Raw genomic sequence first — 25,835 nt, 5'->3', positions numbered from 1 at the left:
ACCGATCTTCAAGTTTCTAGTGTCAGTCGATGCAGAATGGATGTTGCTACAACATACTAGAACCGCATTTTCGTCGAGCTTCTACAACTGCCCACCAGGTGGCGCAAATATATATCAACTTTGGTGTCATCTGGCGGCCAGACCAAAAACGTCAAGACCTTGAATTTCTTATGTGTTGTAGATACATTCAAGGACTATCGAATGGTGGTAACCGGGTTTCTGTATCTTTCTTAGTTTAGGCAGGAGAGACCGTTAAGTTGACCTCTGCATTGACTCGTATGCCTAAAGACCACTTACGGGGTGTATAGCCAAACATTGGCCTCTTTAGAAGCTTCTAGACTCAAAACGACTGAATTGATCTTCAAGTTTCTAGTGTCAGTCGATGCAAAATTGACGTGGCTACAACATGTTAGAACCGCATTTTCGTCGAGCTTCTAGAACTGCCCACCAGAAGCTTCTAGACTCAAAACGACTATGTGCACGCATGCGTATATCTGGAAAAGTCTTTGATGTCGGTCAAAAGTAGCACTGTTTTCGTGTTCAGGAGGTCAAGGAGCATCATTCCTGTGATTTTGAGCGAAATCGAAGGGGTCCGCCCAACGTGCCATATGCAACATATGCAATTTGAATGTGCACGCATGCGTATATCTGGAAAAGTCTTTGATGTCGGTCAAAAGTAGCACTGTTTTCGTGTTCAGGAGGTCAAGGAGCATCATTCCTGAGATTTTGAGCGAAATCGAAGGGGTCCGCCCAACGTGTCATATGCAACATATGCAATTTGAATGTGCACGCATGCGTATATCTGGAAAAGTCTTTGATGTCGGTCAAAAGGAGCACTACTTTCGTGTTCAGGAGTTCAAGGAGCATCATTCCTGTGATTTTGAACGAAATCGAAGGGGTCCGCCCAACGTGCCATATGCAACATATGCAATTTGAATGTGCACGCATGCGTTTATCTGGAAAAGTCTTTGATGTCGGTCAAAAGTAGCACTGTTTTCGTGTTCAGGAGGTTAAGTAGCATCATTCCTGTGATTTTGAACGAAATCGAAGGGGTCCGCCCAACGTGCCATATGCAACATATGCAATTTGAATGTGCACGGATGCGTATATCTGGAAAAGTCTTTGATGTCGGTCAAAAGGAGCACTATTTTCGTGTTCAGGAGGTCAAGGAGCATCATTCCTGTGATTTTGAGCGAAATCGAAGGGGTCCGCCCAACGTGCCATATGCAACATATGCAATTTGAATGTGCACGCATGCGTATATCTGGAAAAGTCTTTGATGTCGGTCAAAAGGAGCACTATTTTCGTGTTCAGGAGGTCAAGGAGCATCATTCCTGTGATTTTGAACGAAATCGAAGGGGTCCACCCAACGTGCCATATGCAACATATGCAATTTGAATGTGCACGCATGCGTATATCTGGAAAAGTCTTTGATGTCGGTCAAAAGTAGCACTGTTTTCGTGTTCAGGAGGTCAAGGAGCATCATTCCTGTGATTTTGAACGAAATCGAAGGGGTCCGCCCAACCTGCCATATGCAACATATGCAATTTGAATGTGCACGCATGCGTATATCTGGAAAAGTCTTTGATGTCGGTCAAAAGTAGCACTGTTTTCGTGTTCAGGAGGTCAAGGAGCATCATTCCTGTGATTTTGAGCGAAATCGAAGGGGTCCTACAAACGTGCCATATGCAACATATGCAATTTCAATGTGCACGCATGCGTATATCTGGAAAAGTCTTTGATGTCGGTCAAAAGGAGCACTATTTTCGTGTTCAGGAGGTCAAGGAGCATCATTCCTGTGATTTTGAACGAAATCGAAGGGGTCCGCCCAACGTGCCATATGCAACATATGCAATTTGAATGTGCACGCATGCGTATATCTGGAAAAGTCTTTGATGTCGGTCAAAAGTAGCACTGTTTTCGTGTTCAGGAGGTCAAGGAGCATCATTCCTGTGATTTTGAGCGAAATCGAAGGGGTCCGCCCAACGTGCCATATGCAACATATGCAATTTGAATGTGCACGCATGCGTATATCTGGAAAAGTCTTTGATGTCGGTCAAAAGGAGCACTATTTTCGTGTTCAGGAGGTCAAGGAGCATCATTCCTGTGATTTTGAGCGAAATCGAAGGGGTCCGCCCAACGTGCCATATGCAACATATGCAATTTGAATGTGCACGCATGCGTATATCTGGAAAAGTCTTTGATGTCGGTCAAAAGGAGCACTATTTTCGTGTTCAGGAGGTCAAGGAGCATCATTCCTGTGATTTTGAACGAAATCGAAGGGGTCCGCCCAACGTGCCATATGCAACATATGCAATTTGAATGTGCACGCATGCGTATATCTGGAAAAGTCTTTGATGTCGGTCAAAAGTAGCACTGTTTTCGTGTTCAGGAGGTCAAGGAGCATCATTCCTGTGATTTTGAACGAAATCGAAGGGGTCCGCCCAACGTGCCATATGCAACATATGCAATTTGAATGTGCACGCATGCGTATATCTGGAAAAGTCTTTGATGTCGGTCAAAAGTAGCACTGTTTTCGTGTTCAGGAGGTCAAGGAGCATCATTCCTGTGATTTTGAGCGAAATCGAAGGGGTCCGCCCAACGTGCCATATGCAACATATGCAATTTCAATGTGCACGCATGCGTATATCTGGAAAAGTCTTTGATGTCGGTCAAAAGGAGCACTATTTTCGTGTTCAGGAGGTCAAGGAGCATCATTCCTGTGATTTTGAACGAAATCGAAGGGGTCCGCCCAACGTGCCATATGCAACATATGCAATTTGAATGTGCACGCATGCTTATATCTGGAAAAGTCTTTGATGTCGGTCAAAAGTAGCACTGTTTTCGTGTTCAGGAGGTCAAGGAGCATCATTCCTGTGATTTTGAGCGAAATCGAAGGGGTCCGCCCAACGTGCCATATGCAACATATGCAATTTGAATGTGCACGCATGCGTATATCTGGAAAAGTCTTTGATGTCGGTCAAAAGGAGCACTGTTTTCGTGTTCAGGAGGTCAAGGACTAAGGAGCATCATTCCTGTGATTTTGAGCGAAATCGAAAGGGTCCGCCCAACGTGCCATATGCAACATATGCAATTTGAATGTGCACGCATGCGTATATCTGGAAAAGTCTTTGATGTCGGTCAAAAGTAGCACTGTTTTCGTGTTCAGGAGGTCAGGGAGCATCATTCCTCTGATTTTGAGCGAAATCGAAGGTGTCCGCCCAACGTGCCATATGCAACATATGCAATTTCAATGTGCACGCATGCGTATATCTGGAAAAGTCTTTGATGTCGGTCAAAAGTAGCACTGTTTTCGTGTTCAGGAGGTCAAGGAGCATCATTCCTGTGATTTTGAGCGAAATCGAAGGGGTCCGCCCAACGTGCCATATGCAACATATGCAATTTGAATGTGCACGCATGCGTATGTCTGGAAAAGTCTTTGATGTCGGTCAAAAGTAGCACTGTTTTCGTGTTCAGGAGGTCAAGGAGCATCATTCCTGTGATTTTGAACGAAATCGAAGGGGTCCGCCCAACGTGCCATATGCAACATATGCAATTTGAATGTGCACGGATGCGTATATCTGGAAAAGTCTTTGATGTCGGTCAAAAGTAGCACTGTTTTTGTGTTCAGGAGGTCAATGAGCATCATTCCTGTGATTTTGAACGAAATCGAAGGGGTCCGCCCAACGTGCCATATGCAACATATGCAATTTGAATGTGCACGGATGCGTATATCTGGAAAAGTCTTTGATGTCGGTCAAAAGTAGCACTGTTTTCGTGTTCAGGAGGTCAAGGAGCATCATTCCTGTGATTTTGAGCGAAATCGAAGGGGTCCGCCCAACGTGCCATATGCAACATATGCAATTTGAATGTTCACGCATGCGTATATCTGGAGAAGTCTTTGATGTCGGTCAAAAGGAGCACTACTTTCGTGTTCAGGAGGTCAAGGAGCATCATTCCTGTGATTTTGAACGAAATCGAAGGGGTCCGCCCAACGTGCCATATGCAACATATGCAATTTGAATGTGCACGCATGCGTATATCTGGAAAAGTCTTTGATGTCGGTCAAAAGGAGCACTATTTTCGTGTTCAGGAGGTCAAGGAGCATCATTCCTGTGACTTTGAACGAAATCGGAGGGGTCCGGCAAGTTCACTTTAGGACGAGAAATCTGAATATCACTTGTATTTGCCTCTTGGCTTTGCTCAATAGGTTTATCGACTGTTTTTCGCCCTTTGGTCTAACAATGCCTCTGGTGCTTAAGTATATTGTTATTGCAGTATGTATAGCTAATGTCCTTCATAAATACGAAGCTGTCACGTGTAAAACGACTCCAAAAAGTGAGAAAAATTGCATGACCTTGAACGACCTTGAACTTTAGAGACTTCTCCTGAGAAAACTATGCGACCGCGTTTGATGCAAATTAGTTTTTTGTAAAGAACTACTGAGTCTTAATCATTTCTGAAATTTTCTTGAAATTTGATGAGGTCCGATTTTTCCGGGAAGTTTACTAACCAGAATATTGTACTAGTAAAACAAACGTGAATAACTTGGAAAATACTTAATGTCGGTAAATAAAAAGATGATTTTTGCACTTAGGAGCTCATGGTCTATCTGCTGTGCAATTTTCAGCCAAATCGAAGGGGTCCGCGAATGTGCACGCGAATCTGAATGTGAATATGATGCAACTATATGCACGTAAATATGCAAAGGACCCCATTTTGGCTGCATATTTACGTCTGGACAACGAGTTGCGTTGGAGAGGCCGGAAATAGTGGCGATTTCAGGACCGCAAGAATGGACCGTCATGGGAATGATTCTTTTTTAAAACGTGCACTGTTTTTAGCCGAAATTTAGTTCTTACTACAAAATATTTTGTAATTAGGTTTTGGCCGAGAATGAATACCATCAGGGCTAAGTTTTTACTATCATTGTATTTTGTCCAGAAGCATATAGTGATGTTTTATTGCAGTTTTTGCGCGTTTGTTACAAAATATGAAGCAAACCTGCAAAAAGGTTCCGAGGTAACGTTGATGTATATCGCAAAATATCATATTGACCTCAAGTTCATCCGTTCCTTCCATGATTGACTAGACAGATTTACACATTTCAATTTTATCTTGGATCAGAGGTGTCCGTGTGATCAGTGCCAACTGCCAGAGGTTAACTTGAAGGGAAGCTTGAGCTATGACAATGACAATTGCTCTTGTCCATGTCCCTCCACTAAGAAGAAGTTATTAAATATTTTGCTTTGTGTATTCCAAGAGGAGAGAAGTGGGAACTGTTTTCTTTGTGCCTTCATGTCGAATCAAAGATGGATCATTAAATTTTCAAGGCGTTGATCAACCAAGCATTTAGTCTTTCTCGTACATAAGCAGTGGCCAAGAAGAAAAAGTTAATCATACCTGAAGTTCAGTCATCTTACTTCAACTTAAACTTTGCAGCAAGATCCCCAAGGACAGAGGATATATTGTATACCCATCCTGTAAATCAAAGCATTTTTGTGCCTGCAAAGGCTTAAGTTATTTGTTGTGTGCTCGGAGTGAGGCTATGGGCGTTTTGTTGTATGTTTATGTGGAGATTGAATATAACTGTGACCCTGTGATTGTTTGTATATTTACTACAGTCAAACAGCATATCCAAATAACATACTCACCTAGCTCATAGCTGTACCCCGCAGGATTTGTACTTATTGATATTTCGAGCATGAACAAAGCACCAAACTAGCTTAGTATACCCACATTTTTCTGAGCATCTAACATGGCATACAGGCAGTGCAGAGCAGCTTCAGAGAAGAAACACTTTAAATCGGCACAGACTCACACCAGCCACCCAATGAGCCAGTTCCTCATTTGGCTGTTACCCTGAACGTGGTTTGGCAAGGTGAGCTAACTGTTGTCAAGGTGAAGGTTAGCAGGTAAGATTGAGTTAGGGTGAGTAACAAGTACCTATAACTGGGTGCTAATGCTATGCAGGTCTTGGGTAAGTTGCAAATGTGTGATGGTTGAGGTTAGGTCAGGTTAGTCAGGTATGAATTGATCAGGTCACATTTTTTATGGACACTTGGCAAATTAAAAAAAAAAAACTAACATGACCTAATCTTAGCTAACCCAACTAAACCTACATAACTACTTAAGTATAGGTACTGAGCACCTACCCACTTGTGCCTACATCTCATACCAAGTCAAAATAAAGTTCCTTTCTTTAAGATTACCCTCAGTACTTTTTATCCCAGCCTGAGCCCTGTGAAGAAAACTAATTGTAATACCTCTAAGTTCTGAGTCCCTTCTGGCCATCCACAGAAAGAAATGCTGACAGCTTTGCTTGTGTATATTAGACCAATAATCACCATCAGGGCATCACGATTCACGAATGACTATGAACACATGATATGATCACACCGTTGCATGGATTGCCACATTGACAATTTTACTTAAATCCTTTTTCAAAAAATGCAAAGTAATGACATGGATGAGATAATAATGGATTGGTGTCTTCGCAGTTTTTGGCGACATTGAGCTCAGGCCTGCCATCTAGCGGGAGAATTGTCGTAAGTTAGGAGCAAGCCGAGTGAACGCCGCTGATTAGCATTGTGACACACGGGAGTGTGGTGTAGTAGCAGGCTTGTTGTGCAATTTTTCAAAAGGTTATATCTTTATATGTCAGTAAAAGCGAAGAAATTAATAGATTTATGTGCAGGGTCAGTAATAAGATAAGCAGTTCCATGTTATTTCCTCATTAAATCGTGAAACAGGGAGTTATTGGAGACTTCGCCAGCACGTGTCGTTTTCACTATTTTTCACATGAGTCTTTACTTGGCCTAAATCAAACAAATTGTCCGATCAAAGAACAAAACGAACGTAAGTACTATTTATAAGTCTAATGAAAAACTTAAACGGAATTGCTAACGTCATTGCCGCTCAAAATGTCATTCAAGACGCTCTATGAAAAGGACCCAACCGGTGGTGCGTAGTCGATGAAATTTCAGTAACTTTGGCTCCAACTACGATTCCGGTATCCAAATATCGACTCCGACTCCTCCGGGCAGAACTGTCAATTCACACAGACTCCGACTCTGACTCCGACTCTGCAGCCCTGGTAAGTCTGTGGAGTGATGACTTTTCGGTGACGTTCGACTCATACTCGGGCTACAGCTTTTAAAAATCAACCGACTCCGAGTCGGAACAGAACCGCTGGCTCTGACTACAACTTCGCAGCCCTGGCCCAAGATAGCCGCCTAAAACAACTTTTATGTGTGATCTTCGTACATTGTTAATGTTATTTTAAACAAGGGATGGAAAAGGGAGACGAAGCCTTCGCAAACAAGGATCTCCTGTTGCGAATCACTCAGCTGCTGGAAAAGAAAGGCATAAACACCACGCATCTCATTTCATCGTTTTCCTAACAGCTCTGCACCAATGTAAGCACTGATCAATGCAGTGCGAGCATCGATGTGACATTTGTGTACCAAGTTTGAGTGTTATCCGCCCAGCCGTTCTTGAGATATGGAAGCGGCACCCCGCACGTGCGCACGTGCAGTAGCACCCCCATAGTGACACATGGAAATGCTTGGACACTGGGTGCCTAACTATTGACGAAGTTTTACTGTAATTGGCCCAGCCATTGCGGAGTTACTTTATGTGGAACACTTTCGACACCCCTAAGTTGGCACGTGACACGTGCCGTAACATTAACTAAGATGAAGAAAATCGGGCGAAATTCGGAGAAGAAGGAATAAGCCTACCAAATTTTTAAGTGACATATTGTCAAACTGCTATACCATTGTGAGTAAATGGCCATATAAAAGGTCGTACAAGCCGATGGGACTGGGCGTTTCAATGCACACCATTTTACGCATTTTATTTTCGTTATTACCTAAAGGCTGCTTGACGTTTTTGGCTTTCAAGCATTTAAGACGTTTTTTGTCGTCTCAGGTCCAGTAAGATTACCTCCAACTCGTGGGAATATGCACTTCAAGCCAACTAACACACCACTCCCACGTGTGTCATAATGCTGAGAGATGGCGTTCACTCGGCTTGCTCCTAACTTACGATAATTCTCTCGCTAGATGGCAGGCCTGATCCCAATGTCGCGGATCCCAATGTTAATTTCCACGAGACACCAATCCAGTGTTATATCATCCATGGTAATGATGAACATCAAATTAAACATTAAGCTGATTTAGTAATCCAAGCTTTCTCCTCTAGTAGCAATAGAATGATCGCATGTTTCATTTGCCAGACACTGAGTAATGCGCACATTACCATCTGCATAGCAAAGTAAAGCTGCCCGGGTTCATTCATTCTAGATTTTTTCACTTGATAGTTAGCACTCATTGATCTTGCTGTGTAAGTTATATTTCAATATTCATACCAATACATCAATACGCGTTCATCAGCCAACATTTTCTGGCGCGCGTGCTCCAGCTCTTCAGTATTGATCTCCTGCAATACCTATTATAGCTTGTTTTCGGCCAATAAGCTCTTATAATTATACTTTTTTTCTTGCTGATTTAAGTAAACCAGATCAACTTGCGTTTATCAACCAACATTTCCTAACTTCAACCTGATATTACTCAGGACTCAGGACTCTTTTTAGCCTCCTGTATACTTCAACTTGGGATTGTTTTCAATCAACATGCTTCTTTAATATGATATAATTCAGTCACAAGGGATTCAAAACTTCCAACAAAACGACATACAATAGTTCGAAAACCACCAGATAAACTCTAAAAAGGCCTTGGAACGGAGCAGAACGGAGGCAAGTGGTGCTCCATTTGTTTGTTTACAATTTGTAGTGCTGATGTATTGTTTTAGGACTCTATCGGTCGGCTCATAAAAACTGAAACATTTTCACAAAATCTGTAAGGCAAATAATATTTCTCTGAAAGAACTAAAATATTCAAAAGCCAAACACCATGAAATACAGGAATCAGAACGAAAAAGTAACCCAAAAATCCAGCCTAATAACCGGCTCCTAAAACTGCAGCAAAATCAGCACTTTTCCCCGCAACTCGTTGTCCAGACGTAAATATGCATTTTGGCTATCTCAACTCAAATCTAATGTTAAAGGAAAAGGGCCACCTTCGTGAAATATGAAGATATCGTTGTTTTTCATTTTGACATTATTATTTTTCATTTTCTTTTTAAAAGTGGTGCCAGAAGTGCACAATTCGCTAAAAAGTATTTAAAACTATTTAACATATTGGTACTATGTTGATACTCTCTACGGCACCTACTGTATGATGGCATAGCGATGACGTCACACTCAAGCCAATCAGCGTTCAGCAGACAGACTCGTCGGATTGTGTCAGATAAGCTGATTGGTTAAAGCTGAGCTGGTTGGAGCTGATTGGTAAAAAACCAAAGCCTCGCCGCGGGTGTCTGTATTGTCGGATAAGAACGCATTCCTGGGATAAGGACGCATTCCTGGCGTATTTTCTTTTAAAATTGCCGATAACTACAAATGGAGGCCGAAATCGGCCGTAAGGAGGTAGACAGATAGGTTTTCGGACACGGGCTACAAGATGGCTATCTCAGTTTCAATCCCCATGTTAAAGGTGGCCCTTTTCCTTTAAGGTGGGAGGGTCCCTTTAACCCGCGCCCCGATGGGGGGGGGGGCAGAATCTGCCCCCCTCCCGTTTTTCGCCAATAACTTCTAAACGCGTTACGCCAGCGACGTCACACTTTCAGTACATTATCATACATCAATTTGACACGTTCCCTGAAAATTTGAGCGAAATCCGTCGGAATTTTTTTTTAGAAATTTACGTTTTAGTGACGTCATGTTCGCCATTTTCGCCTCAAAAACGGCAAAATTTCAAACGCCGCTAACATCCTCATTTTTAAAGGAATCAAGACGTAACAAAAAAGGTTATACGTGATTCTACTTTGCCTATCAAATGGCTATCTCGGTTTTTGAAAATTTTGGATTTTGGCCCAAATTTTTTTCTTAAAAAAACTGACTTTTTTGGGAAAATAATTATAATATCCAAAATTTTGAGTGTATCGAAAAAACCGGAATATATGTCAGAGAAGTGGTCTATGTGCACCTACATACCATTTTTTTAGAAGAATCGGTTCAAAAATGTGGGATTTATTCAAAATTTTATGATGTCACGACACACAAAAATTTTGAAAAATGATTTTTTTGGAAGTTCTATACCTCGTACGGAAACAAAAATAGCACCATTCGATTTGCCGTGAAAAACTGCATCAGATAGACACCTTTTTAGGCCGTAACAACCAACTTCAAAATTTGACCTCACTTGACCTGACCTTGACCTTACCTCGACCTGAAATTTATCCAGAGGTGGTCCATATCACTTATTGAGTGTGCTTATTGAATTCTATGAGTAAAATGACCTATAAAACATGCGTCGCACATGCCCTTTTCTATATTTTGTTTTTGGTGACCGGACCTGACCCGACCTGACCTTGGCCTTGACCTTTGAATGACATTGTATGCAACGAATATTGTCTTGGTAGTCTAAGAACACGTTTTGGGCAATCAGTCTCAGTCCATTCTTCGGCAACTACGGTGCAAGGCCGATACTGTAGAAACTTGCATTTTGTACCCTTGACCTGACCTTGACCTGGCTTCTGACCTACTTAAGCAAAAAAATGGGCTCTTAAGATCTGCCTTGTTGAGAGCTTTCGATTGCCGTTTTCCCCGTCTTTCTACGACCATCGGTTCGGAAGTTAGACAGGGGGCAGAATCTGCCCCCTCCCCCCCCCCCCAGCAGGGCGCGTATGGCTGAATAGCCGGCCAGCGGGGCGCGGGTTAATAATATGAACAATTTGAGATGTGTTCGTATACCTTTTCCTAATGTTTGCTTATCTTTTTTCAGGGACACTTCCATTATTGTTAATTATTAATTAGTAGGTGTGGAAGCAGGCACCAACATGAAAGCAATGAAGAGAGCAATGATTGAAGATGTTGCAGATTCAGATGTTTCAGCAAGGGCAAATTTACCTAAACTTGGTGAGTGGTCTGTCTAGAGATATTTTACTTTATGTATCTTTTAATTAACTAAAAGATGTGAATCCTTTTGCAAGTGTCAGTCAAACTTATGAATGTGCAGAGAACCTTTCTACATCACAAGAACCTCTGCATCCATAACCATCAAATTTGGTGCATTCTTGGGGATCGACTGGAGGCTGGCTTGTCCAAGTCGTCCAGGTGTCTCAGGCCGCACAGGCACAGGTGCATGGCTCACGATTGTGCAGTGCTCACTCATTTATTGCTCTTAAAGGTGTCAGTGTATTGCAAATACCTGGTTGTTGTGCATACATCCAGGCCTTTCTATTGATGCTAGGGCAAAAATTGATGAACTATGGGTCAGCTATGATCAAACCTCCATGGTGCATAATGCTATTTGCTAGTTGGTACAACTTAACATATTTCTCTCAACGGATACATTAAAACTGACAAAATTGTGCATAGATTTTAGGTACATGATTGATGAGAACAGTAAATAGCTAATACGTGTATAACTGATGTGTATCATCCTACGCTGTCAGTACAGGTAGCACAAAGGTGGCTGTCACCACTCACCATGCTATACTAACCCTCCCCTCTCATCCAGTCACGTTCGCCAGCAGCGACAACGTGCCCGGGGGCGCCAAGTTCGCCTCGTTTCGTAACACTGAGGACGGCTCCCTGCTGCTGACCGCCAACACTGACCGTCTGAGTTACGTCAACAAATCGCAGCCCGAACAGCTGATGCTGGCAGTAGTCAGTAAATCCACAGGTGGGTCGCCTGATTATCGTTAGCAGTGCGGGGCAGAGATGTTTTACGCCCACCCTACGCGTTTTTCGTAGCTGTCTCGGACTTTTATTTCTCACTTCTCAGTGACACATGCCCATTGCTCACCTTTGACATTGAATGCCGTTTTTTCATAGGTCAGTTGGTAATGATCCAGACTTCATAGGGATGTCTGGCGTACATAAATATCCAGCAATTTCGGAGCGCTAAATTTTGGCATGCATGTATTATCCCGACAACCGGAATTTTGCGTTCGGACGGTAGAGGTCACGACCTGCAGTCTGCATTCAGTTGACCTGTGACCTGCACTAAGAAAAGATCAACTTAGCACACGCTCTGCCGTTGTTAACCTGTCTATTCCAAAGATGCGAGGTTATGGCAACTTTGCCGCTTGAAAACGGCAGCAATCGCCATTATCGCCGCCACCTGTCATCACCACATCACTAGCGCTGTGTTGCGTGCTTCACTGACCAGCTATCCCCATCTCCGCCTGCAGGGAAGGCGCGCCTGGTGCCGCTGCAGTCCTTCCACCTATCCCCGGCCCTGGAGCCCGCGGCGGCCGAGCCGGAGGGTGAAGAGACTCCCCAGTACACCTGGACAGACGTGGGTCGGGCGTTCGGGCTGGCACGCTGGCAGAAGCAGCACCAGCGCAGCACGCGGCTCGACGTGGGCAGCGGGTCCCGATCGGTGGCCCAGTCGCTAGAGGTAGCCATGGACCATGTGAAACCGGCCCAGCCGCCGGCGGAAGGAGACGAAACGCCGGCCGCTCGGGACGGCCAGATGGAGACGGGGCTGGTGCCGCCGCAGAACTTGGAAGCCACAGAGCCGTCCGAGGTTTATAACAGAGAGGACGTGGTGCCCGGATGGCTCTACAAAAGACTGCAGAATACGGCCGATAAGTTCGAGGAAGCGCTGAAGAAGCTGGACAGGTGGGTGATATGATATGCACTGGTATGGTTGTAAGGGGATGTAGGCTTCTTGTTAAGCCACTAATCTGATGGTGGAAAACGCAGATTCGTACCTTTTAGCGTTTTAGGTAGGTATTTAGTAATCCTACTTAGACCCTTACATAATTACAGTACAGGATCATGTTCTTAGCGTGTTTTGCCTGTGCCTGTCATATACGCCCTCCTCCCTCACAGCCATGACTGGCCCCATATAAGTGCCTGTGCTGCCTGTGACCGCTCTATTTCACATTGGCCGTTACGCTTCCCCGCCCTCCACAGGACCGACGAGTACCTGGTGACCCAAGCGGCGAAATGGAGGGACTCTGACGAGGACAAGTTCACTCTCACCATGTACCTGTTCTACATGGTGCGCCTGCTGCGCAACCTGCAGGACATGTACGTCACCAAGTCCTGGAAGCGGCTGATGATACCGGAGCCGGTGCTGGAGCACCTGCGAGACGCCTTCATGGAGAGGTCCCACAACGGATGGTGAGTGTGTTGTGTCGAGCGGACAGGACGGGGTGACGGAAAAGGGGGTGGTGCGGCAACGCACGGTACACGACGGAGAAATAGTTGTGTGGTAAATGCCCGATGTGTGACCGAATTTGTGTTTCCTGAGGCAGTTATCAAATAAGAATCAGGCTGCTTCCAGTTACGCCGAGAACGCGGCAAGCCCCAACTCACGAACTAAATGCATGGAAAACGAGCAGAATAATTTTTGTGTCACCTTTTATATCTTTGTAAATATCGTGATAGAATGTTTGTTATGTCGCTTTGCCCATCTAAAACGGTATGGTGAAAAAGTTCCTTGGAATATGTTCGTATGTCTATCGGTCCTCCCTCGGAATGGAATGTTTTTTCTTTTCTTTTTTCGACAAAATTTCGCCTTCTTCCGTCCCATTTTCCATGTTCTCTGCCCGCGTGTGTCACCAGGGACCGGTCGGAGCGCCTGCTGGACAAACTGGCCTGCCACATCATAGTGGTGTCCCTCTGGATCCACGACTATACGATCCGACTGGAGGATATCACTGGCATCACCAGAGTCAAGCTGAAGAAGTGAGTCAGACACCGGCCTGTCACCTGATGTACTGTGCAATACTCTTTACGGTTGCTAAACCCCACAAGACGATTGTCATGTCTAACCACCTCTTGCTGTAGATGTGCGGCCTCCCGATGTGAAGTATATTGGTATTGTAGGTACAACAGCATCGGCCATCCAATTATAAATATCTTACTTAGTAAGTGTATAAACAGAAATTCGTGGCATCAGGTGGTTGGTTTTTGTTACGCTGTATTTTGACGTTTTTTTTTGTGTGTGTGCATGTCTGCGAGCATCATCACGTCAGTGTTTCGGATCAGCTGAACTACACACAATACGGCCACCTCCGGTTTTCTGTGAAAAGTGGGCGACAACTTTTTTCCAGTTCTGTCGACAATGCTCACTGGACGCTGTCACTCAATATCAACCCTAAATAACTTACCCAGTACGAGTTCCAAATAATAACCCTTCGAATAGTCCTAGTCTTGTATCACTGAACCAAGTTACAAGCCGCAACTACAATTAGTCGCAGACTGCTGACATTTACACTTAGCGAACGGCTCCGAACCACTGATCCCAGGCCGAAATCCGATTCCTGACCACTCATCGTCGACCTCAGACCACTGGCTACCAACCACCGACCCGGCTGTCTGACTTCTGACCTCTGACTCGGCTGTCAGACTTGACTACTGACCCGGCTCTTTGACTGTTGAACGCAGAATGGCATCTCTGGCAGTTCCCATTCCGGCAAAATGGTCCAGCACTGCTCGGTCTGACCCTGTCTTATGTCCCAGTACTGCTTGGTCTGACCCTGTGTTATGTCCCAGTACTGCTCGTTCTGACCGTGTGTTATGTCCCAGTACTGCTTGTGTTATGTCCCTCCCTTGTTCCAGCATTGCTTGGTCTGACCGTGTGTTATGTCCCAGTACTGCGCGGTCTGACCCTGTCTTATGTCCCAGTACTGCGCGGTCTGACCGTGTGTTATGTCCCAGTACTGCGCGGTCTGACCCTGTGTTATGTCCCATCTCTGCTCGGTCTGACCCTGTGTTATGTCCCGCCCGGCAGGCTGGTTCAGTACTGCGCTCTGCTCGGTCTGACCGTGTCGTCAGGCGACAGGGCCATGCTGAAGCTGCCGCTGAAGGTGAAGGCGCCGCCAGTGACTTCGCGACGTACCAAGAGGGTAGCGGCCATGTGAAAGAAGCGCCGAGCATTTCGCGGTAGGTCCGCAGGTTGAATGACACCTCTGGAGTCCCGGTGAATATTGGGACGCCGTGATAATGTTATGTCAGTGGAACTCGAGAGGCCCATAACGAGGGTTTTTGACGAAGTGTGCGTTTTTTTTTGTAGGTAGGTATCTAAATTTATTACTGCACTTACCTGCATTTGAAACGGATCAAGACGATCATGATTACGGCATCACCATGAAGCTGTCGTCTACTCAATCGGTGGCTGTTGCGCGGCTCGTCCGCCGTCCCGGCGTGCACTGACAGTTTTTGGCGCACTGACTGTGGTGGCTGCGGCATGGGCAGCGCAGCCGCTTGCACATGCCCTCGCAGTTATAGCGCGACGTGTTTCGCAAGCTATGTGAACTGGTTGCCCATGATGCGTTCAGGATTACATGTGTCTGTACATATTTCGAGAATGTTCCGAGCGTCAACCCGTTGGCATGGAAAAAGGTGTCTACTCCTGGTTCATAAACGATATTGTTAGGTCGACAGAAATACCACGACGCCGGCTAGTGTTACTCCACCGGAAAGAAGTCAGTCCGCCTTTAAGTGCCATCTGCGAGCGGGGAGACTTGTGTGCAGTCATTCGATCTATCCCCTGGAGCACTCAGTTGTCTGACCGGCCACTTGGCCGATTCTCAGTACCTACTCTCAATCGTCAGACCGACACGATCATTGGCGGTGCGGTAAAGGCTGGAGTCGCCTGGTGGAATAAGCTGCGGGCTCTGTGCGTCCATAGTTAGCGTCGAAGTCTAAAGATCAGTGTCTTCTGCCGGTCTGTCTAAGCTGCCTGGTTCAACGACCGCGCGTTTTTCGTATTCCGCCGTCTGGGGCTATTGGCTGTGGCTGTGCAGTGTTGTTTTTGTGGTGTGTCTGGGTGTTTCTTGCCTGGGGTCCGAAAATGCTGAAATACGATTTCTATGAAACTTGCTGCGGAGTATTTACGCCATCATGTCTGGTTAATCCGTGATTTGCCGGGTTGATTCAACAAATTATACTCAGGGTATGCTATTTTCCGCACCGCCCCCGATCTTTCGATAAAAAACTTGATCAATATCTTATGATATAACGGCGCCTGATAATCTTGTGAAAGGCCGTCGAAACCATGCCCGTAATTAATGTTATTCCCAAGAAACTTTCTGTGGAGCATTACTTTGGGGGAAGCAGGGCAGCCCATTTCGGACACTTCGCCCAAAAAGTTTGCCTGGAGAGATTATTTGACATCGGAATGCAAGCTTGTGCATATTCCGTGGAAATGTAACGCAGCGGGCGACTAGGTTGAAATCCTTTTGAAAAGGCGATAGGATGCTTGAAACAGAGATCGATCTATGTCTTGGAGTTATGAGAACAGTGACACAGTCTTTCCGCCATCTTTACGTTGTAAGAGGCTAAAACTGAAATATCTGTCATAAATTTTGGTGAGAAAGGAATCGTTTGAAGTTTGAAGGGCTCATCACTGTACACTGTACAGTGTACAGTGTGCGAAAGGGCTACTTTAATTATTTAAATTTTGATATTTATTTCATAGGTACTGGCGTTTTTAGGCGATCTGACGAGCTTACGCCGAGCGGCGTATGGAAGTCAGCTGTGCGCCAGGACTTGAACTTTTCAGGGGACGTGAATGAAGGATGCCCCCATAGAGTATGCCAATGTTGGCGTTTCTACATCCCGCGGCTTACACGCTTTTATAACCCTCAAGGCCAGGTCGATTGGCCTCACCCTCATAAAACTCGTAAGGTAGGTTAGGTATCATATGATTTAATAAACAAATAAACAGGTAAGCAAGAGGATGGCATCAACCCCTGGCCGGCGAAGATTATGTATGCTCACTTGCCTTGCCACTTGGTTAACCATGAAATCTGGTTCGACTTACCCACACTATTGCATCATTACGAGCGAGCGAGCGTAGCGAAGTCTTTTCAATATAACGGAAAAAAATCAGTATGAGCAGCCCGGCCCGGCCTGTAACGCTTTTGAGAGGCTTATATCTCAGCAACCGCTGGACCGATTTGCCTGCGGTCTTTTTTGCTGGGTAGCCCCATCCCTTCTACCCCGTAATTGACTACTTTTGACACATCTCAGTGACCGTCGTGGCACGCGCCACGTGAAAAGTCAAGGGTGTTCAAGCTGTTTTGCAAAAGTAGTGATTTTGAGAGGCTCATATCTCAGCAGCCGCTTGGGCACACTATCATTTATTATTCTTGCGGTAATTTTTGTAGGGTAGCTGCATCCCTTCTACCAAAGGTCGGATACTCTATCTGTAAGAATCTTGGGATACTCTTGATCTATGTGAGTGACCCCCACTGCACGTGCAAAATACAAAAAAGAAGAGGTGCCAAATTTGTTCCCATTTCAATAACCCGGTAATTACTGGGGCGATTTCGCTGAAACTTGGCATACAGGTAGGCACCCACCAGGCAATGCATTCCCATGTGTTGCGGTTAGGGTGCTACTGCACGTGCACACGTGCAGAGGGCGCTTCCAGATCTCGAGAACGGCTGGGCCGATTGCGCTCAAATTTGGTACACGGTTTGGGACCGGTTAGTAGGGTGCCGTGCAAAAGTCAGTTTGGACCCCGTTTGCACGTGCGCACGTGCAGAATGCCGCTTCCAGATCTCAGGAACGGCTTGGCCGATTGCGTTCAAATTTGGCACACCGCTAGTGACCGGTTAGAAGGGTGCTTGGCACAAGCCCCGTTGGAAGTACCCTCTCGCTCTTCCATACGTGCAGGGCTCACTATCTTGCTCGCTCGTTCTTCGCCCAAAAGGCGTTTTACTGGTTTTATTGCTTAGGAACGAAGTAGGACCAAATAATTTTTATACGACTGTGCACAACCACGACACGTGGATTCGGTACCCCGTGTAATACATCCTTATCGCCGTGCGCTATTCCTGCGCCATTGCCTCGGTGATGTGGCTACGTGCACAAATGTGTGTTTATTTTAGGCAACCCTGTCAGATAACAGCTGCCTGATGCGTCGCTGTGCGCTAAGTATAAAGCACTGCATGAGACAATCCCTATATAAATACTGTCACTTGATGCGACAACACCAGACGCTCCCCACTTAGGCATTCTCGTGAACTGTGAGTAGACTTTTCACGGCTCAGTTGACCCTGATCCACAGCCGAGACAAGAGTCTGCCGGTCTGAGGCGCTGGTATTGGCGGGTATGTACCAGTGTCTACCGTCGCGCCGCCGTACTATACGGAATACGGATACAGACGGCAGAATGCAGCCACACGTGAATCGGCTGTCATGCGGACAGCGAAACCAATTTGCTCACGGGTAGACTGCTTATGTTGTGGCTTGACTGTTGTTCCGCTCACGAGAAGCGTTTAGCCAGTGGAGAAAAAATTCAACTATACGGAAAAAGTTGGATTTTTCCGTATAGTTCGTGGAGAAAAAATCCAATCTCGGGGGCCCGTGAGGAGGGTTTTTGTCGCCCCTGCCCAACTTCTCATATAGTGAAGCTTATGTGACAAAAGTGGTTCCACAGGAGAGCAATAGAGGCACGATTGTCACGGGTGTAATTTTTCGATTCAGTGTGTCATGTTCTGTGATCCGATGCTTGAGAGTGCTTGAGAGTATTTAGAACTACGTTTGCCCAAAAAAGGCGCCCTTCAATTTTCCCATATTGACTTATAGAGAGGGTGCATAATTGACCTGACCTCAGGTCACCGATTTCAAAATTCCTAGATATGCGCATTATGCATTCAGTTGCTCTTACCAATCGCTGAAACTTTCAAACGATCGCGTCTCTCAGTAGTTAAAGCAATGGCGAGCATTCTAACCTTCTGAGGTAATGTCTTTTGACGTGATCTGGTGACCTGAATTTGAGCGACCTGCGTCTCAAATTTTCACATGTGCGGAAAAGATGCATGAACAGGTGTATCAAAGATTGCGGCCGCGCTCCGCGCCGATATCTGCAAAAAAAAACGCAGGGGGCTGCTCAAACAGCTCCCCCTGGCCCGGCGCGGGGTAAAAGATTTGTGTCGCTAAGCGGGAATTGAATTACGATACGACCCACTAGTCACTGGCGATAGAAATGATGCTGAAACTTCCAACTTCCATCCGTTCCCAAGCGAAGTTCAAACAGCAGGTTTCGATTGCGTGCAACGAATTACTTATCCGTCTAGCCACTTTTATTTGCCATATTCTCGTCATTCGGAGCCATTGCGAGCACATCTGCGATCTCAGTGGCGCTTTTTATCATGAAATAGCATGAAACTCCTTAAATAGATAAGTAAACACTTCTCAAATGTCCTTATAACACCATTTAACCAACGAACATTAGGTAGTGATGTGCTTGCTCTTGTATCTTGACATTGTCAAACGGGGGATATTGCACATTTTATGAGCACCTAAATTATTTATAATATTTGTAGCATTTAGTAGAAATGTGCAACTTGCTATGTTAAAGATATTACAAAAGTCAATTATATAATACTGAATCAGCTGCTGTAACAATAGAAATACTGTAATCATTATCACTTGCTAAGCGCAATGACTAGAACTCGTTTGTTTGGCCATAAGTTGGCACATTGCTAGTACCACGCTGAGATCTGTGGGTCCCGGCCGTAGCGGCCTGGGTCCCCGGGGTGCTGGCCGGCCGGCCGTCCCTCGGGCCGGTGACCGGACTGTGTCCGATCGTCGACCCGCCAGCCACCGGGGCAGCCGCCGGCCACGCCACAACACACAGCCGACACAGCTACATAACACTGCCAGTCCTCCAATCCTCGGACTAGTCACAGACAACGCGCCGACAAGGTATCCACACACAACAAATAAATCACACTGATTCAGCACAGAATCAATATCGTTGATTATCGCCAACAAATCGGCCCGATAACTAAACGAGACAATGCAAACTCGATCAAGCGGCGAGGCCGATGAGGCGGTTCCGTCAGGTGGTCAGTGTGTTCTGCGGTGTGTCGTTTTCGATTGCCGGCGACCGAGAACCCTGCAAGACGGGCTCAGTCTTTCAGGGCGCGTCGGCCGGTCGGTCGGTCGGTCGGTTGGTCACTAGCCGACGACCATCAGTCGCGGACGAATGTCGTTGCTCTGCGCTGCCCGCTGCTCTGACATGTACTGCAGCGACAGTGACAGCATTGCGCTCGTATTTTCCAGCACCAGGCAGTTTCTGAAGATGGAGAAACATCGAATGTATAAAGACGCATGCGTAATGGTCGATTAGATGTAATAAACGCCATCCCTTCTTGTCCTTGTTCGATGTGGTCTCTAGAAATTACGATAATGCCATTTAAAATTCGTCCGTTTTATTCAATAATTAAATGGCGTGTGAATTTCAGTAATGCAATGCATTAGGATCAAGAGTCACCATTCTCCTGTTTGTCCAGAACAACTTCACTTAATGTTCGCTCTGACCCACCTATCACTCGGTAAATATCTCTCATCTTATCTATCAAAACTGGAGGATTATTTATCACCCTGACTCTGGACTCTCTGACTCTCGACTCACCTCATGAGTCGCCGGTGACAGTTTCGGTATTTGCTGAGCCCCAGGTCAGGCACCGAGTTGAGAACGGTCTCCAGATCCGGGCGGTGCACGCTCTCGGAGATAACGCAGAGAATGTTCTGAAGATGGCCCGCCAGCCTGAAAACGATGACAAGGAGTACAAGGAGTGAAAATGCGCAGCATAGAAGGAGCAGTTTTGTCAACACCTCTCACTAAAACGGGTCACATATATAATTCCTATCAAGTCCTTGCTGTTTAAACGCCTTCTCTGCTTAAACCGGGCAGCTCGTCATCTTCCAATACTCACGAGAATAGTTCGTCGACGAGTCCGCGGCTCTCGTTCCCGCACGTTTGGTGCGACTCGCGTATTTCCTGAGCCATTAGGTAGAGATGAGCTGTTTCTATGAGAAACACGCGGTACATCTCGGGCATTGCCTCGTGACGCTGTATCGGACACAAAGGGTGGCAGTTAGTGGGAGGGCACAGAGGTATAAAGAGAATAAATTCTCATGGTCGATGGGCGGCGGGGGATGGAAATGGGGCGTGGTTACGGCGGTCGGGAGTCGGGACGCGTGGTCTTTGGTCGCTGGTAACCGTTTGGGGGGGGGGGGGTCACGGAAGTTGGGGACATAATTACTGGTCACCGGTTGGAGAGGGGGTTGTTGTTACAGAATAAGGTAGTCCACTGACGGGGTCTTAGTGGGTCTCAACAAATTCACACTTAACAAACAAACTCAACCTCAGACATCACCCAGCAGCGCAGAGAATGAAAAACAATGACGCCCGTAGTTGCCATGTCGCACTGGCTAGTGATGTCATGTTACAGCTGAAGGCGTATCCAACGTTTAAAATCACGTCTCAATTTCATGTATTGCTGAGAAAATGAGCTCATTAGATAGGTGTAGAATCTAATGCCAATTATGAGGAAGTTGGTAATTTTATACGAGCGTGAATCGTTGACTCGTTAACTTACCGTCCGGCCCGAGAGGCTGGATATACTAGGCTGGCTCTGTAGGCTCATACCAGTACACTCCGGGACGCCCTGTAAACGGAGACGCAAAACTATGTAAGAAAAGAAAAATCGCTGATTCTGTCGCTTAGGCATAAGGCACTCGAGTTATCTGTGGAAAAAAAAACTTTGGCGTAGCTGTTCTTTTAAAATTCATGCAAACATGTTTTATTACGGTGAGCGTAATGACTGATATTGAAATGACTGGCACTAACACTGTGGCCGACTTTGCCCTGACCTGACACTGACCGACTGTGATCTGACACTGACCAACAGTAACCTAACAGTGAGACCGACAGTGACCTGACACTGACCAACAGTAACCTAACAGCGTGACCGACAGTGAGTGGCGCTGTAATCGACAGTGACCTACCACTGACCGACAGTGACCTAACAGTGACCGACTGTGACTGACGCTGTAATCGACAGTGACCTGACCCAACACTGACCGATGCTTCTCGCACGAAGCGGGCGAGGCTGCTGGCGAGACGCAGCTCGATCTGCAGCTCTGAGTCTCGCCCCTCCTGGCGGCGATTGGTCGGCAGCGGCCTTCCCGTGTTGGTGATCTGGCACGGGTTGGTCAGCTTGTCCAGGAAGTCGAGGTCGCGCAGAAGTACAGTAGTCTCTAGATGTGACGCCCCGCTGACCCGAACGGCTGCCAGCAGCCCTGCCGGCGAGCGAACGGTCAGACATGGTACACAGCACACCGGAACGGTCAGACATGGTACGCAGCACACCCGAATGGTCAGACATGGTACACAAGAGACCCGAATGGTCAGACATGGTACACAAGAGACCCGAACGGTCAGACATGGTACACAGCAGACCCGAACGGTCGCACGTGGTGCACAGCAGACCCGAACGGTCGCACGTGGTACACAGCAGACCCGAACGGTCAATAACAACAAAACCGAACGGTCAGATATGGTGCACTATAGACCCGAGTGAGGGCCAGACGAACGGTAAGAATAAGCGCACACATTTTGATTTGCTATTTATTGAGAGTTAAACGTCAAGTTATACACATGGCAAGTACCAACACATACGAGGTGGATATTTAAGTTTTAACTCCGTTCTTTCGGTTTTAATTGCTAACAATACGAAAAGTGTACGTATTCCCTTTATACACGTCCATTGTGCATTAAGTTAATGACTAGTAATAACTAAACATTGTTCGTGGGGTGACAGGAACCTTAGTTTCCTTTCGATTAATTAAGTTACGGAAGATGAAAGTGTGCTTATGTGTGCCGTATTTTTACGAATGAGTAACCACAATGGGATTGCAGTGTGCGATCATACTCTCTCGCTATCACCTCGTTTAATGCACTATATTGTAAACCGCATTCTACCTATGTATAATTCCTGCGGATGGGGAACACGTCATGAGTGTGAAATGTGTGAGCGAATGGAAGGCATAATAGTTTCCAAGATGTGAATGCTGCGTAAACGAGCAACAACTTTACATGCACGCATCCAGAATCCGTCATTCAAACCCACTTAGCTGTCTATTGGTGTTATTCCATGATAACTAACGAGCTGTCTTATTCAGGCAATTCCTCAATAATTGGGATGAGATGAGATGCCCCTCGCTCTTTGACAATGGATGAGCCGGACTGAGGCTTGCAGGACCCAGACCGAGCGTCGGACAAGGAGCTACGGCTTCTTACGCTCGGATAACTGAGCGTATTTTGTTGCGAACTAAAGAAAATAACAGGAGGCTGTGTCTGTTGTCTCCCTCCAAACAAAGATCAGTATATATCTGAGTCTTAACTGGCGATATAATGATCTTGAAATAATCTTCTAAGAATGAACTTAATTGATAATTCGATCGAAAGCAATGAATTTAAAAGTGACATTTGAGTAACTGAAAATGCATGCCTAGAAATGCATCTTAGAAGAAATCATTTGCCGGTCAGGCCACTATGAGGTTTTGTCCATTTGCAGTTACTCCATATTGATGCAATATCGTTCCTGTAGTTGAAATCGTGCTCATCTAGTGATGAAACTTGTGGAATCGAAAGAATGATAAAAGATGAAATTCCAAATAGTTTGGTATTTATTCTAGGTCACCGTTTATCATGAAATTAAATTGGGAGATTTTCTGTCGTAATTCCGAAAGTTCAGACCAAGCTCTGAATGTCCAGTTTTTCTATGTAGTGTTACCTATCACTCTGTCACATTGATAACCGAATTTTGAATATCTTTGTGATATAGAAAGATAGCAAACAAATACAAATGATAAAAAAGGTATTGTGATTTGCCGTTAGCGTTCTGGTTAATGATTTCTTACCAGAGTAGATTTAAAGATAATTGAGTAAGAAAAAAAACGAAGAGAAGAGCCTTATGTAATGGCTTACCAATTACCAGAACTCCTCACGTTCAGGTCCATAGGGCACATTCATCTACAAATGGTGTGCTCAGAACGATCCTTTAGCTGGTTACGCAGTCTGATAATAGTCAGTGTTGATTATAACTCGTAGATATCCGTTTCCTTTTGAGCCTCCGCATCACGAACAGGCCTTGCCTCGATTCCAATGGTTTATGCATGGCGAGTTTTGTACATGAGAAGTGAATTTTAGAACTTTTGATGCTAGTTTTGGCTTTTTAAGCGTATTATTAAATCTTTCCCTTGCAGTTTAGCATGCTAACCGTTCTGCTGAAATACCGCTGTTACCAACTTTTGTACATACGTCCGGTGAGGTGTGTCTCAGTGCGCCTTACTAAGCTGGCCAGCATTGCTGCTCGTTTCCCTGTCCTGCTCTCATGGCCCAGGGAGGACAGAGGTGAGAAGTCGGCGCCGGTACCGCTCTACCTACCTAGGAGCAGCGCGGCCGGCCGGGCGGCTCCGGCGCGGAGCCCGAGGACGCTCCAGCTGCTCATGGCGCGGGCCGGCGGCTGGGACGGCACTGCAAGACGGGCACGGACGCTGCTGTCGGTCGGCCGAGCCGCACCGGCGCTCTTATACGGGCAGGTAGCGCTCCTCCGACGCACCTGTGATCCGGCGTCGGACGCGAGACGCGCGCGCGCGCGCCGCTAACCCTCTGAGAAGCTGCCGCCCCCGCCGGCGCCGCCCGCTCCCAGGTCACGTGATCGGCGGAACACCCCCGTCGCCATCGTCGCAGCGGAGGAGTCTCACCAAGGCAGTGAAGTGGCCTCAGCAGAAGGCCACTCAGCACCCGCACAAATCGGCTCCCGTGTATGGCTTACGCTGTCGGCGGCGCGTCAGGAGCGGGTGGGTGGTTGATCCGACTCCAGCGCGATTGTGACCGTTCTTGAACGCCATGGTTTGTCGCAGTTGGGCTGTCTCCACCCGTATTGCGTTACCATGATGCCGAGTGCTACATGTGTGGATAAATATGGTTTTAGGCATCACCTTCTCACCGCACTGGAGTACAATCAGGCCAGAAATAACTCGAACCAATCGGAAGTTGTTGAGTGAACGGAATGAGCTGGGTATGAGTCGCTGCATATCTGTATCCAATCTCCCGCGCCTCAAATTAATTATTATAATATGAAGTTTCTAACACCATTGTTATCTCATCGGTTCAGGCAGCTACAACGGGTGGGGCGTGATTCTATGTTCACTTTAAGATATATGTATTACGGTATGTTACAGCTGATTCAATGCTGGTTAAAAACGCGTTATTGCGCAAGCTTTGCTTTTCGTGGAGCATAGTTAAGAGGACTTGTAATAAACATAGGTATTATCGTTTTACATATTAGGTACATCACTCATCAGACTTTTAATCTACTCGTCATTGCCAAGACAACTTCTGTTACAATCGGCTGCCACATTTCAGTCGTCAAATAATTGGGTATCAATACGCTGTGTGTTAACGTCACATACGTCCTTTTCCCACGAAGCGGAAATAAGAAGCGAAACTCATAGCCCGGGCGGAACTATAAGTTACCCGTTTATATAGAAAACCTGTGTGCCGGTATGTAGGAAACCGTTATAAAGAAAAACAATAGGTTCGACGAGGGTTAGATTGCCCGCACTTTGTATGCTTGGTTGTATTCGTGTTGTAGGTGCTATTGTACTCGCTGTTATTCGTATGTAAAGTACACGAAAAGCTCCGTCGTTTTTATCAGTTGTTTGAAGTGTGTTCAAATCAGTCCACCACATTCCCCAATGTCTCTTTTTAAATACGTTATGCCAATTTATCCCGCACCGTAGACAGTGTTTACAATTGCTTCACGTGCAAAAAGAGAAAATTTTCAGATGTCGATTAACTGATTAAACGTCTAGTAGACTTTCGTCTATTCTGAAAAAATCCTATGTCGTATTTTTAACATAAAATGTATTTTTTACCTTTAAGCGCTCGAAAGATATCGGCGGTACGGGAAAAAATTATTAAACCGCTCGTAGGTAAA

The 25,835-nt window shown here is 45.9% G+C and overlaps 2 protein-coding genes across 8 annotated transcripts in view; one reads left to right on the top strand and one right to left on the bottom strand.

Moving 5' to 3' along the window:
- The window catches only part of LOC122379186, a 32,329-nt gene extending 16,423 nt beyond the window's left edge, over positions 1 to 15,906 (top strand). For 5 of the 7 annotated variants that reach the window (XM_043361157.1, XM_043361158.1, XM_043361164.1 and 2 more), the window contains exons 2-7: positions 10,848 to 10,981; positions 11,586 to 11,750; positions 12,262 to 12,694; positions 12,992 to 13,201; positions 13,646 to 13,768; positions 14,817 to 15,906. In XM_043361157.1, the coding sequence (XP_043217092.1) occupies positions 10,903 to 10,981; positions 11,586 to 11,750; positions 12,262 to 12,694; positions 12,992 to 13,201; positions 13,646 to 13,768; positions 14,817 to 14,946 (1,140 nt within the window). In that variant the 5' untranslated portion in view covers positions 10,848 to 10,902 and the 3' untranslated portion in view covers positions 14,947 to 15,906. Of the gene's footprint in view, positions 1 to 5,000; positions 5,023 to 7,061; positions 7,097 to 10,847; positions 10,982 to 11,585; positions 11,751 to 12,261; positions 12,695 to 12,991; positions 13,202 to 13,645; positions 13,769 to 14,816 lie in introns of those variants that run through there. The other 2 variants (XM_043361163.1, XM_043361161.1) reach the window with 2 other exon arrangements.
- A 3,147-nt stretch (positions 15,907 to 19,053) lies between these two features.
- LOC122379184 lies at positions 19,054 to 24,503 on the bottom strand. The gene is made up of 6 exons (XM_043361156.1): positions 24,278 to 24,503; positions 21,911 to 22,128; positions 21,426 to 21,494; positions 20,760 to 20,896; positions 20,456 to 20,590; positions 19,054 to 20,116 (listed from the first exon to the last, which is right to left on the bottom strand). Exons 1-6 carry the CDS (start codon positions 24,339 to 24,341, stop codon positions 19,999 to 20,001), a joined length of 741 nt encoding a protein of 246 aa, XP_043217091.1. The 5' UTR covers positions 24,342 to 24,503; the 3' UTR covers positions 19,054 to 19,998.
- Positions 24,504 to 25,835: the final 1,332 nt, after the last annotated feature.

This window comes from Amphibalanus amphitrite, unplaced genomic scaffold (genome assembly GCF_019059575.1).
Source record: "Amphibalanus amphitrite isolate SeventyFive unplaced genomic scaffold, NRLGWU_Aamphi_draft 000073F_arrow, whole genome shotgun sequence".
Lineage (NCBI taxonomy): Eukaryota > Metazoa > Arthropoda > Thecostraca > Balanomorpha > Balanidae > Amphibalanus > Amphibalanus amphitrite.
This window is presented reverse-complemented; position numbering and strand designations above follow the sequence as displayed.